This window comes from Brassica rapa, chromosome A04, assembly GCF_000309985.2.
Source record: "Brassica rapa cultivar Chiifu-401-42 chromosome A04, CAAS_Brap_v3.01, whole genome shotgun sequence".
NCBI lineage: Eukaryota > Viridiplantae > Streptophyta > Magnoliopsida > Brassicales > Brassicaceae > Brassica > Brassica rapa.
The window spans coordinates 20012543-20030413 of NC_024798.2; the positions used below are offsets into that span (position 1 = coordinate 20012543).

At 35.3% G+C, this 17871-nt stretch overlaps 5 protein-coding genes across 5 annotated transcripts; 3 read left to right on the forward strand and 2 right to left on the reverse strand.

The window, feature by feature from the left end:
* The first annotated feature begins 698 nt into the window (after positions 1 to 698).
* Positions 699 to 2678, forward strand: LOC103865812 (uroporphyrinogen decarboxylase 2, chloroplastic). Its single transcript, XM_009143662.3, has 4 exons — positions 699 to 949; positions 1279 to 1403; positions 1484 to 1909; positions 1994 to 2678. Exons 1-4 carry the CDS (start codon positions 844 to 846, stop codon positions 2507 to 2509), a joined length of 1173 nt encoding a protein of 390 aa, XP_009141910.2. The 5' UTR covers positions 699 to 843; the 3' UTR covers positions 2510 to 2678.
* A 220-nt stretch (positions 2679 to 2898) lies between these two features.
* On the forward strand, positions 2899 to 8645 carry LOC103865813. The gene is made up of 9 exons (XM_009143663.2): positions 2899 to 5626; positions 6276 to 6554; positions 6776 to 6955; positions 7033 to 7125; positions 7204 to 7386; positions 7470 to 7572; positions 7650 to 7823; positions 7913 to 8328; positions 8433 to 8645. Exons 2-9 carry the CDS (start codon positions 6330 to 6332, stop codon positions 8508 to 8510), a joined length of 1452 nt encoding a protein of 483 aa, XP_009141911.1. The 5' UTR covers positions 2899 to 5626; positions 6276 to 6329; the 3' UTR covers positions 8511 to 8645.
* Positions 8646 to 8764: 119 nt separating this feature from the next.
* On the reverse strand, positions 8765 to 10345 carry LOC117133616. The gene has a single exon (XM_033290207.1). The coding sequence runs from the start codon at positions 10299 to 10301 to the stop codon at positions 9036 to 9038; it is 1266 nt and encodes a 421-aa protein (XP_033146098.1). The 5' UTR covers positions 10302 to 10345; the 3' UTR covers positions 8765 to 9035.
* Positions 10346 to 11531: 1186 nt separating this feature from the next.
* On the reverse strand, positions 11532 to 12206 carry LOC103866023 (glutathione S-transferase T3-like). Its single transcript, XM_033289422.1, has one exon. It carries the CDS (start codon positions 12204 to 12206, stop codon positions 11532 to 11534), a length of 675 nt encoding a protein of 224 aa, XP_033145313.1.
* Positions 12207 to 15340: 3134 nt separating this feature from the next.
* On the forward strand, positions 15341 to 16980 carry LOC103865815 (precursor of CEP15). The gene has a single exon (XM_009143667.3). The coding sequence runs from the start codon at positions 16314 to 16316 to the stop codon at positions 16620 to 16622; it is 309 nt and encodes a 102-aa protein (XP_009141915.1). The 5' UTR covers positions 15341 to 16313; the 3' UTR covers positions 16623 to 16980.
* Positions 16981 to 17871: the final 891 nt, after the last annotated feature.

Genomic DNA, 17871 nt, shown 5'->3' on the forward strand with positions numbered 1-17871 from the left:
CCAACCCTTCAAAGGACAAACAAATGAAACCGAACCAATGTAACCAAGATGCTCAAACAAGAACAAACCAACATTGTATATAACCCAATTCGTTTTAACCAATGTTTTAAAAATTGGACGGCAAATCGGTTATAACCGAGGCAATTTTTTTACATCCGATTTATTCAACTTAAATCAGTTTTAACCATTTTAAATTGATTAGAATTAGTCTAAATCAATGATCTATATCTATTTAGTCAATAAATAATATTAGTAAAAATCCATAAATTTGTCTAATTTTTATTTTTAACATCTAATTATTATAACTAGACACAAAAATTAAAATATCTAATATAAATGTAACATATATAAAATATATTAATATTCGTTAACGCATAGATTTTATTTCAATCCTAATAATCCGTCTAATCGTTAGTTTTCTATAAAAAAAATTTATTAGTTATCGGCTAGAGATTTCTGAACATTTGTTTATAAAAATATTTATTTTTTGTATTCGAACAGAAAAATCAGTTTTAGCGTACAACTAATTATTTATCTAGTAATGAATTTTGATCACATAATTATTTGTTTACTAATATTTATAATCAAACAAAATGCAAATTAGTTTGAACCAAACCGATGATCTGAACCGAAACCAGTAAATTGGATTTTGAAATAACCTTTTATGACATGGCAGATATTTGCTGACTAGGCAACGTCGAATCCACGTCAGCAGATCTCTTATCATCAATCTGTTCCATCTCTTGACGTTAACCCAATCTTCTTCCTCTGCGTTGAAGAGTGGAAGAACATCTCTCTCTGATCTTTAATCCCAGCTCTGTGATTCTCTGGGCGATCCGAAAAATGTCAATCCTCCAGCTCTCTAGCTCTTCTCTTTCCTTCCTCTCCCCGAGAAAATCTCTGTCTTCGTCTCCGAAGTCTCCCCGGACAATTCGTTGTTCCCTCGAGGGTACTTATCTCTAAACCTTTAAATTTCGTAAATTTGATTCATTTTCGATGATGTTTCCGCAGTTTCCTATCTGGGTATTTCGAGAATTACGAAATTTCCACATAAAGTTTGCTCCTTTCCGCAAATGGGAAAGCAACTTTGGGTCTTTCTTGTAATACTCGAATTGATTGTTTTCGTTACTCTGTTCAGCATGTAACAGATGGTTTCATTGTGTAAAGTAATCTCTATGTGGTGGAAAGTTAGATGTATAACAGCTTTATTGATTCTCTCGTGCAGAAGCTTTATGGCTTGTGTAGTTATTAGCTTCTTATTGTGAAACTATTGTGTAGGAACCACTGTAACCGAGAGAAAAGTCTCTGCAACCACCGAGCCGCTTCTTCTCAGAGCTGTCAAAGGTGAAGTTATTGACAGACCTCCGGTTTGGCTTATGAGGCAAGCTGGGAGGTACATGAAGGTACGTAAGCAAAGCCTTCCATTAATATGATTACCTCTTTGTATCTCTGTGACCTGAATGGGTGTTGATACGGTGAACAGAGTTATCAAACTCTCTGTGAGAAGTATCCTTCTTTCCGGGATAGATCAGAGAATGCAGATCTTGTTGTGGAGATTTCTCTCCAGCCCTGGAAGGTGTTCAAGCCAGATGGTGTGATTCTTTTCTCAGACATTCTCACTCCTTTGTCTGGAATGAACATACCTTTCGACATTGTCAAAGGAAAAGGTCCAATCATCTTCAACCCGCCGCAGTCAGCTGCTGATGTGAGTCAAGTCAGAGAGTTCGTACCAGAGGAGTCTGTTCCTTACGTTGGAGAAGCACTCAAGAGGTTAAGAAACGAGGTGGGCAATGAAGCTGCGGTTCTTGGTTTTGTTGGAGCTCCATTTACTCTCTCCTCTTATGTTATTGAAGGTGGCTCATCTAAGAACTTCACACAGATCAAAAGATTAGCTTTCTCTCAACCCAAGGTGAGTTATTACTAACCCTTTTAATCATTTTTGTACAAACTCAACAGTTTGGTTATAATCTCATTTTTGTTTCTTTATTCTCAGGTTCTACATGCTTTACTCCAGAAGTTCACAACCTCTATGATCACTTACATACGTTATCAAGCAGATAGTGGAGCTCAAGCTGTGCAGATCTTTGATTCCTGGGCCACAGAGCTTAGCCCTGTGGATTTCGAGGAGTTTAGCTTACCTTACCTCAAACAGATTGTGGAAGCTGTGAAACAGACTCACCCAAACCTCCCTCTGATACTGTATGCAAGTGGATCAGGAGGTTTGCTAGAGAGACTGGCTAGGACTGGTGTGGATGTTGTGAGCTTGGACTGGACTGTGGACATGGCTGAGGGAAGGGACAGGCTGGGAAGAGACATAGCGGTTCAAGGAAACGTGGATCCGGGAGTTTTGTTCGGATCCAAAGAGTTTATCACAAGCAGGATTGAAGATACTGTGAAGAAAGCTGGGAGGGATAAGCACATTCTGAACCTGGGGCATGGTATTAAAGTTGGAACTCCTGAAGAGAACGTTGCACACTTCTTTGAGGTTGCTCAAGGGATTAGATATTAAGAGAAGATTGTACACATTCTCTTGCATTATGCCTTGTTCTTCACTTTTGCTTGTTCAATTTTTGTTTCTGTAATTTTATGTTTGTATTTTAATATTTTAACAGATTTTCTTTTTGGAGATTATTTGGAAGATAATAGTGACTAACGTGCATGGGATGTTCTCATATTCATATATAGTCTCTAAGTTTCCAATTATTTCAAAATTTTAGAGGTTCTAGAAAATTGGTGACTAAAAAGATATGTTAACAGTTAACCATATTACAAAGGGTATGTAATGTGTCTAAAACAATTCCTTTCCTCCTACACCTCCTAGTCTTCGTATTGTGAGACCATATATTGAACCTACAAGCGTTCACCTCTCGATGCGTAGAGAATTTGGATATGATGTATATTATATACATATGCTAAGGTTATTCTTGAACCTTGGGTTTGTAACAACAATGGAGAGGCTAAGAGCATCCGCAATGGGAATCCTTAAGGGGGAGTCCTTAGAAAAAAAATAATTAAATAATCAGTGGACCCTACCAAAAGTTAATGATTCATTCCTTAAAATTCTTAGATAAGGATTTTTTCTTAGTGAATCCTTGCACTATTTGCGGGTCCCGACGATATGTGGCGACCCGCGATTGGTTGATATTTATTTTTTTTATCTAAAAAAGAAAAAAATAATAATAATATTAAAAAAATCAAAATACACTTTTTCTAAGGACTTCTTTTGAGTAACACCATTGCGGGTGCTCTAAGGAAGGTTATTTTTGGGCTTGCGACAACAATGGAGAAGCTAAGTAAGGTTATCCTTGGGGGACGGGTGAGGTGTAACAACAATGTAATATTAACTTCACGCAAGCCATTGTTTGGGTTGCTTGGTGTTAATCTTTGTAGGTTTTTTGGGGTTTTTTAAAAAAATTTGCGGTTCCTTAAACTTGATAAGCTGAAAAGCATCTTGGTTTCAATGTTCTATAACTTGTAACTGGATTTTTATTATTTTTTTAATGATATTTACCCTTTAGCGAAAAAAAAAAACAATGGAGAGTATATAGCCTAGTAGCTTATCATATATCTAAAATTTATAAATTTAATTTTCTTATTTGATTGGATTTGTGCTGGCTGAGTACCTGAGTGTCCATTTTTATTAATATCTGAACGATTAGCTTTATGGAGTGCAAAAATCACAAAATAAAGATATGAATAAAAAGTGAATGACATATGATTTATTTTTTGAGGATGTCTGCTAGACACGGCTACCTGCTTAGACTATCACTTTCTTACAAGTTAACGACATTAACATTTCAGGTAGTTTTCTTTTTAGCCATTTTGTTTAGGTAGGAAAAAATTAACGTTATTTGGTAGTCTATCACTTTCTTACAAGCTAATTTAGAAACTACACATTTTTTTTTCAAAACTCTCTCACACAAGTAAATTTTTGTTTAAAAAAAAATAATTTACACAATTTTATTTTTTTGAAAATCTTGGTGTGATCCCAAAAGCTTTCTAGATCCAAAAACTATCACTAAAAGGCCCATAAAAATCCAGATTTTCTTGCCATGGCGAAAACTCCAACGGGAACTATTTTACCACTAGACTTTTTTTTGTCATCTCCACTAGGCTAATTTACACAATTATTGGGTGTAATGCCGGCCCTCAGTTGTAGAAGAATAGAAAAAGTGAAAATGGCAAAAATCGTGGACCTCATGGTTCTAACTCAGGATCTTTAACTTTTAACCGTGTCACTTATATCATTAGAATAAAAAACTTTTTAAAACGGTTGAAAATAATTTATAATAATAAGAGTTGAAACCCCATGTTTCTTCTATTTCTTTCCCCAAAGACCAGACCGGAGTGTAGACCTTATATGCAAATTGTGTACGTATAGAGAAGCGAATAAAAGAGCATTATATCTTCATTGTTCAAAGTGTCACAAAGTATGGTCTAATGCAATCCTATGTTGCAACAAGTCATCCGGAATGGCTGTTTGAATTTTTTTGTCAATGAAATTCGTGGCCTCTGTTTTTTTTGGTCTGTGGGATGGCATTATGCTTATTTGTCCTTAGTAGATAATAATCTTAAAAGGTGTTCTTAATTTACTTCAGTGGATCTCCAAAAATGGGTACTTAACATGTACTCTTGTAGATTCGACCTGATTCTTTAAATAATACTATTAATTTATGTCTTTAGTTTGTTAAATGTTTATATGTAGTAAATTATGTTTTCTGACTTGTTTCGATATGCAGGACGAAAAGAACTTCTTATAAATAGAAAGTTATATTTAAGAAGATTTCCTTAAAAAGTATTACAAATGTATTGAAAGTAGCATCGTTTTGTTGTAGTTAAATTAGTATTTGTTCTATTCTAAAATATGTATGATGTTTAGACAAAATGTACAACTATTAAAATATAAAATTAAAATTATTTAATTAATTACAAAATAGTTAATAAAATATTATTGATTGCATGTTTTCTAATAAAATTACTTTTAAACATCAAAAACTATCTTAAAACCTTTCGAAACATTTTACATTTTATAACTTAGGGAGTATTATCTAATCAAAGAAAAGGTAGTATAGGTACAAAAAGGTAGTAATATATTTCGGCTACATTACGTATATACACTAGATTTCGTAATCCACTTTTGTAAAGGTATCCGTATATCGTAGATCTCTGTGTTGTCGTCTTCTTTCTATTAAGCTTTTACTATATTTTTATTATTCACCTTTTTCTTCTTCTTCTTCTTCTTTGTTGTTGTTTATTTTTTATTTCTTGAGTTTATTTTGGTTACAAATGCGTTATTCTTGTTGGACTCCGGAGCAAATACAACGACAAAGGAAAGAAATTTATATTTTCGGGTAGTATATAAAGATATTCTTATTACCAAAAAAGAAAAAGAAAAGTCAAATTAATTAGTTTTGGTGTCATTATTATTTATTTTGTTGTCAAGTGAGGTCATTATTATTAATTTATATCTAATGACTCATACACTCAGACTCTACGACCTTTCCATAAACTCCATTGACTTTTTTTCTAATTTTCTTCTGACCATCGTTTCATTTTCATTTTACTTCGCTTTATCTTCTCTTTCTCATGTTTAAACACTAAGCTGTTTTTCTCCGCCCGAGTTTCGGTGAGTTTTCTTCTCTTCATCTCTAAAACTAATCACCATTGCGTCAATTAATTGCACCACCAAACATTTTAAGGTGCTCTCAGTTTTGCCTCGATATCTTTTAGTTTCTCTCTGCCTGTGAAATTTCATATTTTTCGATTAACAAGGTACCACCATCTTGTGACACACGGACTAAAAGCATGGGTTACTATCCATTACTTACAACTCGAAAACCTTTTTCTGCATTTACGAGGTTGTATTGATAAAGGGTTACCAAAGATGAAAATTGAGATTACTGAAGCTAGTTTATTAAGTTTACTATGGAGATGATCAGAATCTTTTAGTCAATCATAAAATTTTGGGTATTTTAAAGCCTCAATGTTTTGTTGTTTGGAGTTTGGCTTTGAGGAAAGCTAAGATAGTAGGGATGCCTAACAATTGCATTTACTGTCTCATTTATCATTGCCATGCTTAGAATGTAATTAAAGCATTCATTGGTGGAACTAAGAGTATCCATCCAGTACAAGATTTTGTTCTTAGTACTAAGCAGTCATTTGATATTGTGGTGCTTCAGTTTCAGTCTCCGTGTTGTCTTCATTCCTTTGGTTGCTTTCCTTGAAAAATATATTGATTTGGTGTTATGATCTTCTCTTTTTTCTATGATATGTAGACGTCTTGATAATATATCACTTCCATACAAGTAAGCTCGTTGAGGTGTGTTCAAATGGCTGATCTTAAAGAGGGGAAGCCAGTCTCCTCATCTTCATCATCCCCATCATCATCTTTGTCACTATCAACAATGCAAATAGATGTAGAAATGTGGAAGATTGCTGAGGAAAGGGCTCAGGAGATACTAAACACCATCCAACCAATCTGTGTTGCCGACAGAAGTAGGAATGAGATATTCGCTTATGTCCAAACCCTTGTCAGGAATCGTCTTGGAACTGAGGTTAAAAACTTGGTGCTCCAGTTGACTTGCTTGGCTTTCTGTTTTGTTTATTAGATAAACCTACAACTACATTTATGGTGATTAGTGGAACTTATGATTGATGGCTTATACGTATTTAGATTTGGAGTCAGGATTATTGTATTGTGACCCTAAATCATCCTACACGCATATGGTTAATATGTTTTTTTTAATCGCTATTAATGTGGTATTGTATGTACTAGGTCTTTAATTTTGGTTCAGTGCCATTAAAAACCTATCTCCCAGATGGAGATATTGATCTGACAGTCCTAACTCCTCAAGATAAGGAGGAGGACTTTGCTAAAGCATTGCTCAGTATTCTTGAAGCTGAAAGCGGAGAATCTAACTTCCATGTTACTGATGTTCAGTATGTCCCAGCACAGGTTTGCTTGGTTCCTTTTAGGTTTTGAATATATTTTTGTTGTCCTCAAGAAAACTCATTTCATGCTTATACTTGTAGGTCAAGGTGATAAAGTGCAAAATCAAGAACATTGCTGTAGATATCTCCTTTAATCAAATGGGAGGACTATCTGCTTTATGTTTTCTGGAGCAGGTAAGCCCCTTAGTTCTTCCATGACCCATCTATACTCAACTGGTGTTGATAAATATTTGATTTGGTTTCTTTTGTTAGGCTGACCAAATTTTTGGGAGAGACCACCTGTTCAAACGTAGCATCATTTTGATCAAGGCTTGGTGCTATTATGAGAGCCGTATACTCGGTGCCAACACTGGATTGATTTCAACATATGCATTGGCAGTACTAGTCTTGCATATTATCAACATAGGTTATCCATCACTGTCTGGCCCTTTAGCGGTGAGATATTCTTTAAAAAAAAATATGATCTTATTTTGGTGTAGCTTTCAAGATTAACATATGGTATCTATTATCATCAACAGGTACTGTTTAAGTTCTTGGATTACTATGCATCATTTGATTGGGGTAAGAACTGTGTCACGGTCCATGGTCCTGTCCTGATATCTTCTCTTCCAGATATGACACGTAAGGATGCTGAACTCACAAGACAACTTCTCTTATGTTTTCCTTTATTTCGAGACTTCACTTGTTGCTTTCTGTAGAAACCGAGAATCATGAAGTTGTCTTGAACGAGAAGTTCGTTAGAGAATGCATGGAGTCATATTCGTTTTCAACTAAAGCAGTTGAAGCAAACGGCCGTCATTTTCCTGTGAGGTATTTCAACATAGTGGATCCTTTGAAACACAGTAACAACCTTGGCCGTAGTGTGACAAAAGGTACTCTCATTGATCAAAATATTAAAAATAACACAACATGAAAAAAGAAGATCATGATTGTTGTCTCTCTTTTTGTGTAATCTTGGTAGGCAATGTGCAACGTTTAAAACATGCTTTTACTCTAGGAGCTAAGAAGCTCAAAGATGTGCTTACACTGCCTAGAGAAACCATGGGCTGGAAACTTGAGAATTTCTTTGGTAATTCACTGGAGAGAAACGGTAAGGGACAAAGACTAGACGTGGATGAACCTATCACGGCTTTTGGCACTGGAAGATCAGAAGTATCTGAGCTCAGAGGAGATTGTGAAAGATACTTCCAGAGTCTTGTATATGGGAAGTGGTTTCATGGTGAGCCTAAGTTATGGATCCCTCAGGGTCAGGACACAAGTTCTTGGGACACTGTGAATGGCCAAGAGAATAATTTCTATTGGAGGAATGTGAATGGAGCAATCTCGTTGCAGAACATGGGAAGATCCAGAGGAACAGGCACTTTCATTCCTAAAATGGTACATTCACCACTACCTAGTCTTTAACTTAGTATTTGAAATTTTTTTAAAGAAACTATTTCTGAATTTGTATAAGTTAATGGTTTTGTTTATTCTATTTGCAGGGACAACAATCTTATACAGACAGGTTCGGTAGCCAACCGAGGACAGTGAAGTCATTGCCTTCAGGGTCTCAGTCTTAACTTTTTAAACAGAATATTTAAATTGATGTCTTGCCTAATAACTTATGTTTAAACAATGACAAAAATTTATTTTTGCAATGGTTGCTAAACATGAATTTCAAGAGGTTGAAGCAGATGCTTCTTTTCAGGATTGTACTTGACTTTTATGTTCATTTAAGGATCTCTTGGACAGAAGCAAGATTCATGCTAATTAGATTTAGTAATGACAATGAATCTGATTAGCTCTAGCAAACAAAACAATCCATAAGGGCATCATTATCCATTGTCCTTAGAATGGTGTCCTTATGATTTTTTATTGTTATTTTAAGCTTAGGACATTTGTAAGGACTTTGTGTTGAAATGATGATTATTGGTGGGACTTAATCTTGGTCCTTAGGATTTTTTTTTTTAAATAATTAGTAACATATATATAAGATAAAACTTATTTCTATTTTACATATTTAATATAACACACAAATTATTGAAAACATACATAGAGAATTAAAAGCAAACACATATTTTATGCAATTCATAGAAACTTTAAAATTACATTGGGAGATGTCCAAATTTATCCCATATATTTTCAACCAAATCTGCTTTTAATTGGTGATGGCCTGGTGTATCCCGAACATCTGCTCGACGTCCCAATGTAGCACCGAGATTTGTAGGTCGTCTGACTACAAAAGTGGGATCCTCATCTTCTCCTTGTTCAAATACTGATGCGTTTCCGTAGGAATCTCGTTCATCTTCGACAATCATATTATGGAGTATGATACATGCTCTCATAATATTTCCTATTTTGTTTTTATCCCATAAATTAGACGGATTTCTAACAACCGCGAATCTAGCTTGCAGGACTCCGAAGGCACGCTCAACATCTTTACGCACAAATTCTTGGTGTTTAGCAAATAAACAATGTTTTGGACCTTGTGGGAGTCGGATAGATTGAATAAAAGTAGCCCATTTCGGATAAATACCATCGGCGAGATAGTAAGCCAAATCGTACTCCCTTCCGTTGACATGGAAATTGACTTCCGGAGCGTGCCCGTTAATAATGTCATCAAAAACAGGTGATCTATCAAGTATATTAAGATCGTTCATAGTACCTGGAGCTCCAAAAAATGCGTGCCATATCCAGAGGTCTTGTGAAGCTACCGCCTCCAACACAATTGTGGGTTTTCCGGTTCCTCGTGAATACATTCCTTTCCAAGCGGCTGGGCAATTCTTCCACTCCCAATGCATACAGTCGATGCTTCCAATCATTCCTGGGAATCCACGTTGTTGTCCAATATATAGTAGCCTTTGCAGATCCTCCGGTGTTGGACGTCTTAGGTAGTAATCGCCAAACAACTGAATTATTCCGGCGGTAAAATGGTGCAGACAATTTCTAGCTGTTGTTTCACCCATCCGGATATATTCGTCAACGGCATCAGCCGCACCACCATACGCCAATTGCCGAAGTGCTGCGGTACATTTTTGGAGCGGAGATAGGCTAGACCGTCCGGCTGCGTCTTCTTTTGGTTGAAAATACTCAATTTCTTGCGAGAGACGATGCACAATACCCATGAACAATGTCTTGTTCATCCGAAACCGTCTCCGGAATATATTGTGCGGGAATGTCGGAGTGTCGCTAAAATAATCATTCCAAAGCTTCATGTGGCCTTCTTCTCGGTTTCTCTCAATATGGATACGTTTTTTTCGTCTTCTCGGTTCAGGAGTAGTATCTGGAATTTGTAAAAATTCTTCTACCATAGTTTCAAATTCATCATCATCATCCTCTCGGTGATAATGATAATGAGAAGAAGATCCCATTTTGAATTAAAAAAAAAACAAATAAAAAGTTGTAATTGTATTTGTAGATACTGGAGAAATTGTTTTTGATATGAGAAGTTGAAGTGTTGTAATTGTATAGCTTATATGTTTCTATAATTTATAGGTGAAGAAGAAAAAATCTTGTGATTGTACATTGTTTGTCTTGTGACCCTTTCGTACATCATGTGACAATTGAAACCACTTTTTGACATCTACTCAATTATAACACGAGTTAAATGTATATGGAAGTGGTTACGAGTTGTATAGTCACATGTACTGACTTACCAGTCACGAGTAGAAAGTAAATAATTTGAAGAAAAATAGCTTCTGGTCAGTGTTACAAATCCAAAGTCATTTTACACTCATACAAAGTTACAAATCCGAGTCATTCAGAGCTAAGTAGAGTCACATTTTACACAAATTACCAGTCACATTACACATTAGATAAACACAACGATGAGGCCTATGAAGACCAAGACAATAACCATAGCCGCAACTAAGGACTCGAAACTCCACGTTGATCTACTCTTAGCCAACTCACAGACCATGTTCTCTAGTCTAAATAGCTTCTGTTCAGTGTCATAGTCACTCAACAAGGTCAGAGCATCTACCTTCTCATCTAACTGAAGTGTGTGTCGATCTCTGGCTCTCATCTCCTCCATTACAGCCTCATCCCACCACTTCCACACATGACACTCTCCATCATCTGCATTACCACAAGTATAGTATCTGCGGAAATCCTTAGACGTAGCTATCTTTGGTGCATTCCCACAGTAGCAAACCTGTGGAATGCCGAACTCAACCTCCGGCTGAGGAGGGTACACAAAGGCCTGAGCGTTCTCGTACTCTAACTGAGCTTGGTCCTCCTGAATGAGAGCTTCTACTTCGTTGTACTCACTGTCGAACCCATCCCCACCAAACGTCTCGGACTGTGAAGGTTGTGAATAGCTGTAATCAAGACCCATGGCTAATCCAAAAACTGCAAAATATTACAAGAAAAATATTATTAGAGAATTAATTTAAAAAACGGCAAACAATTACAAGAAATCATGGAGAATGACAACGAGCAATTAAACATACTACATTAATTCATAAAGGTTTTAGTACACATCGACCACGAAGCAAATTAAACATAGTACATGAAGCAAACAAACATATAACAGTAAGCAAATAAAACATAGACCCCGACCACATTACAAACTTAGAAACCAAAGACAGAAAGATAACTCTCTAGAAATACTCGGCGAGGAGCTTGTTTTTGGCTACTTCTTCAGCCTCACTGAGTGGTCCGGTTCTGGCTAGAAGAGTGTCTAAGATGGCAAGCTTTGACAGCTTTTCTTTCCGGTCCAAATCCTCCTTCCTCAGCTCCCAAACCGCCGTACAGTCAGCAACAGATTTTCCCTTACCCATTGCACTCCGATTAGCTTTTGCAGCCTTTACTCCTTCGGGGCGTATCTCTTCTCCACCAACATTTGGGGTGGTAGGTTGGGAATCTGATACACCGGTTTTCCGCTTTGAACTTACAGTAGCGTGAGTGGTGTTGAGGTTAAGCCATTTCTGCTCATACCTCAACACACACCACGCATGTTCAAGTGTAAATTTGGACTGGTGATCGAGGTAGAAGATCTCATGGGCCTTCTTGAGAACATCATTCTCATGCTGACCACTACTTATCTGTCGCTCCGCAGCCGCATATGAAGCACAAAACCTGTTGGTTTCTATATTAATCTTGTGCCACCTCTGCTTGTAATGAACATGTTCGCTACTTTCAACAACATTTCCGCCATCTCCACCATTCAGAGCTGCGAAGAAATACTCTCCCACTCTTTTCCAGAACGTTGAAAACTTTTGGTTATTGCCCACTATAGCATCCTTCGATGTATTTAACCAGGCACTGATGAGCATCTCGTCCTCGGATGGGGTCCATTTATGTCTCCTCCCACGCTCCACGGGTATCTCTGTAGGTGGAGTTGGAGCCTCAGTTTCTTGTGAACTAAACTGAGGGAACTGTTGAGATAGAGAAGGAAATGTCTCATATGGAGAGTTTTCAGGACAGACACTTCCTTGTTGACTGTTAAGAAGGCCCATATACCCAGTGGACTGGCTATACGGATTCCTTGGATCCATAGAAATTCGAAGACAGAAGCAATAAGAGAAAATATAGCGGAAGAGAATACAAGATAGAAAGAAGATGATGGAGAATGAATGAGCTCTATGAAGGATGGTTTAATAGAGAATTTAAATTAACTCAACCATAATGACCTATCTACCACAGTACATATCACTTAATACGCATCCCACAACCATAATGGGAGAAAAATAACAGTGCATTAACTACCTAAAACAAACTAGACTATCAAATCAATATACAAACAACAGTTCAAGCCTACTTGAAGTCACAGCAATGAAACTAGATAGTTAATTACGAACTAGACTATCAAATCAATATACAAACAATAATTAAACTCTACACGCTTAAGTTGCAATCAAACTTGAGTGTTCAAGACGCTTTGGTTGCAATCAAACTAGAGAGTTCAAGTGTACCACAAGTCCACATCAAGTCTACTACAAGTCTACAGCAAGTCTACAGCAAGTCTACATCAACTCTACTTCAAGTTTACTTCAAGTCTACATGCTGTGGACGGAGATTAATTACCTTGAACACTGGACGAAATGGTTGTTTCCTAGTTGTGTATCACTGGCTCTCTTTAGACGAGCCTCACCTCACCTAGTTACCTCAGAAGCAAAGGAACACACATCAGAAAAAGAACACACATATCACACAGAACATCAAATATAATTTATATCCATAAATCAACACCAGTAACTACAAATACAATTTTATGGTGGATTAATCAAGTAATCAAAGCAATGAACGAGTACGAAAATTATTTCAGATTAATCAAGTAATCAAAGCAACCGTCGGGTAAATCTTTCAATCAGATTAATCAACTAATCAAAGCAACGAACTCGTAAAAATTTCTATCAGGTTTAAACACAAACCGAAAACAATAAAATTCCCAACCAAGTTTATCGAGAACCAACTACATGCAAATACTAAATACAGAGGAGGAACACCCACCCTTCCACCTTCGAATCGCAGAATATGATGTTGATGAGAGGGGAGAACCGTCGACAGAACCGTGGAGAGATCCGTCGGGAGAACCGTTGAGAGACCGGTCGAGAGATCCGTCAAATAAATCCGGTGGAGAAGAGAGGAGAAACCTCGGGAAGAGATCCGTCGGTGGAGAAGACAGGAGAACCGTCGGGAGGAGATCGACGAGAGGAGATCGATGGCTCGAGATTCGTCGGTCGAGAAGAGAGGAGATCGAAGGGAGGAGATCGATGGCTCGAGATTCGTCGGTCGAGAAGAGAGGAGATCGAAGGGAGGAGATCGATGGCTCGAGAATCGTCGGTCCAGAACAGAGGAGATCGAAGAAAGGAGATCGAAGAGAGGCGTTTCGTCGATCGAGAAGAAGAAAAGGCAAGAAAATTAAATCACAACACTTACCCAAATCGATTATCCCCACCCCGGTTTCATCGCCCAATCACACCAAGCCACGTATCACCTAACGACGACAACAAAAACATCTTAAATTAGATATGTCCTTAGATAATTGTCTCTTTTTTATTTAAATTAAATGTCATTTATGCTAAGGACTTGCCCTAAGGACGCCGTTAATCTTGCCCTAAAAAGAGAATATCTAAATAGTTACATTGTAATATTATTATTACATTGCCATGACGCTAGCTTAGAAAGTTAGAAGAAGAGTTCTAGTTTGGTCTGAAAGAGACGTTCCTCTCACTCGTTAGTGGATAGTTGAGGGTCCACCAGAAATCTTATATGTCTCTTTTCTTATCCACATCTGTTTTTGTACGATGACGATATACTTTGAAAGCACTACGTCATCTCTCACCATCAGTATGTCTCGAGAACATGGCAGATCTCTAGGAGGATTTGTAATAGAAATATTATCATGAAGTTTAAGTTAATTTGACATTTTACCAAAAAAGAAGAAGTGAAGGTTATATTAAGTTAGCCAATGGCGTTTTCATGGAACTCGTAATCCTCGTTGGTCGTAAACTTCATCCGCCACTGATTATATATCATATCCTTATTATGGAGCCATTCTCTATGAAAGACACCGATAATTTTAAATATTAGGTTAACTAAAGTTTGATAATTAAAAGAGATTTAGCAAGATTTGAGAAGTTATCACACGATATTTTGATTTATTTGCGTATTCCTTCTTTCTCCTTTTCAAGGTAAGAGGCGGCATATGCCAAGTTAGGTAATTATTTTAGTGTTATTAATTTATGTAGATGGTGACACAGTAATCAATCTTTATTTGTTGAATTTTAATGAATTTTATATTTCTTTCATCCCTACTTCTTATTATTATATAATAATATGGTCCCGATGTTTGTTACCTACGTGTCTGTTATAGTAACATTCTTATTAACTTGTACTAATATTTTTCCAAGCGAGACATCATCATTTTAATTTGAGCAAACGTAATTATTTACTTCCTCTGTGTCTAGAAGATTAGATATTTGAGAAGAATACCACTAATTATATACAAATAATCTAGTAGTATAAGTTACACTTAGAGGTTCGCGACTTCGCGTGGCCCATGCTCATATAAGAAGAAAATGGAACAATTTTATAAATTTTATAAATTGTTCAAAGTAAATTTTGTAACTTAAATATTGTATTTTATATGGTTTATAGTTTAATTTAAAATGATATATATATATATATCCTATATATATTAATCTTAATAATTAATTAAGTTAGATTTTTTACTTATATAATTTTGTAATCATTTGTATTTTTTCTTAACAAAAATTTTAAACCATGGATTACAAAATTTGAATGTGAGGCTTTTAACAATTTTAGTAATTTATAGTCGTTTTTAAAAATTCAAAATATAACATATACAGAAAAATTTAAATTTTTATTATATGGTTATTGTGGTTGTTTAATTTATTTAATATTTTTAAATTAAACAAATATGATAGAAGATACACTCTTTTTTTTTATCAAATATTTATTATTCAAAATAATTAATTGTCATATATACTTTAGCCACATTAGGTAATTCCGTAAATTTTATTTAAGAAAATAATAAAATACATTAATAATGAATTTATTGTTAGTTTAATAAAAAACTTATTATATAATTAGATGGACTAGCATATTTCTCTAATGATTCTAAGAATTATCCTGACAAAGAAGTTTAATGCTTCTAAAATAATACATAGGAGATTTTCCGTTATTTGAGCAACCTTTTCTGTCTTTTTTTTTTGTTGAGAAAAACCTCTTCTGCTTGCATTGACAAATAATGGCAGTGATTCCGTTGTTTACGTTGCTATTTGTTAACATATGATTAATTTAAAATATTAGATTATTTCGTGCAAATGAGTCCCTCTAATTACGCTTAAACTCTTCAATAGATGTTTAAAGTTTAAACTCTTCAATAGATGTTTTAAGAAAAAAAAACTCTTCAAGAAGATACTGATTTTCAGTGATGAGAAACAATCCAATTAATGTCTCAAAAAAACTTTGTGGTCAATGAATCTTTTGAAAAGTTTGTTACCGATACATTGATTTAAATCACCATTATTAAAAACCTCGCACCATCTATATGTTGTCTTATCAATTCACCAACAAATATACGACCTGTCATAGAACAAAGCATGCAATGATGGATCATTACAGTAAAAGAAGATAACATAAAGAAATTAAAGAAACTTAAAAGTAAGAAATGGCCATGTTATGAATCCATCATGCCCATTGTTTGCCAATTTCAACAAAGTTGGCCCTCCAAATTTAATAATTCGATGTTTATTTTCTTATATAGTTATTTATATATATATGCATGATATTATACACAACATCACATTCTGTTCTTGGACCCTAAACACAACAAGAAGAAGAAAACCCCATATATACGAATTCTCTTATTTTACCATTTGATTTGATTGTTTTCTTGAAGGTAGCTGCAAGAAATGGATGCAAGGAAGATTAATCTTCACGTTTTATTACTCTCTTTCTTACTCATCACCGAAGTTCCATCGATTCTTGGGTTGAGTACAAGAGGCAATACTAGATCGGAGACGGAAGTACTACTACATGGCGGAGAGTACTTCCCGGTGATGAAGAGCAGGAAGTTGATGGCTACAAACTTGGAAGTTGATTATTCAGGTGATTATGATGATGGAGCATCATTAGCATCACCATCACCACCAGTGCCTGATTATGATGATGATATCTATAAAAGGCAAGGTGATGTTCCAAGCCCCGGTATTGGCCACTGATAATACGTTTTCATGTGTATACTGATACACACATATATACACATTTTGCGTTATATATTTATACACACATGTTTACTTGTTTATATATGTTTTTGTCCTAATAATGTCGTCTCCATATGATCATTTTTTTGTGTTGCTTTTTTTATTTTGTCATTTTCATTTTTTATTGTTTTAAAATGATGAACTCCTATGGAATTTCCTTCATTTCCTTGTGTTAATTTGAGCTTCTTGTATGTATGTTAGTATGTATGTAATAATAGCGTACTCGTTAGATAAACCTGCATTAGTCCTTTGTAAAAATGGTTTTGCTTACTGAAAGATGTTACATAAAATGATTACTATTTTTTACCGTGCTTTCCTTCCTCAAGTATTTTCTATTTTGTTATTATATAGAGTGCGATTATCTTAATTTTACATAGAACAACAGACGGTTGACAAAAAAAAAACATAGAACAACAGACGAACCAAATGGGTATAACCTAGTGATATATTAATTATATATTATATAGTTTCCAACAATACTATTGAGACAAGGTAGAAAACACAAAAACATTCCGTCAGTTTGTAACAGAAAGAACACTGTGTCATAGTGTCAGTTATACAGTTTTGACTCTTGAAGTCTTGAACCACTCACCAAGACAAGTTGTATTTACAAAATTATACTAACAAGGACAATTATACACGTTATGGCTTTTGGGCCGTTAACAAAGCACTAATAAACACAGCAAATCTTTCACATGGGGGGAGTTATGGACCTTATGGTGTGTGTGACACCTATATGCAATATTCCATTAAAATAAGATGATATAAATTAATCAAATAACAAAACAAGTAAAGTAAATTTAGACCAAGAAACTGAATGATTCTAACACCAAGAAACTGAATGATTCTAATACCATAAGAGGGTTTGAGAGTTTGCGGACAGATACACTATTAAAAGCATAGCAATTTCATTATTATTCTCATAATCTATTAGGGACAAAAAGAACACTGTGTCAGTGATACCGTCTTGACTCATTAACCATTAACCAAGACAAGTTATATTAATTCGCAAACTATAATAACGACAACTATAAAAAAAATTGGCTTCAAAGCATTCAAAAAATCTTCCACATACGGGAAGTTATGGTATCGTGTGTGTGTGTGTGTTTTTTTTATTTGTGTGTGATTTTCAACACCCCCTTATACCGCTAATCGTCTATGCCCTTTTCTTATTATATTTTCTTAATGATAATTCAAAATATAATAT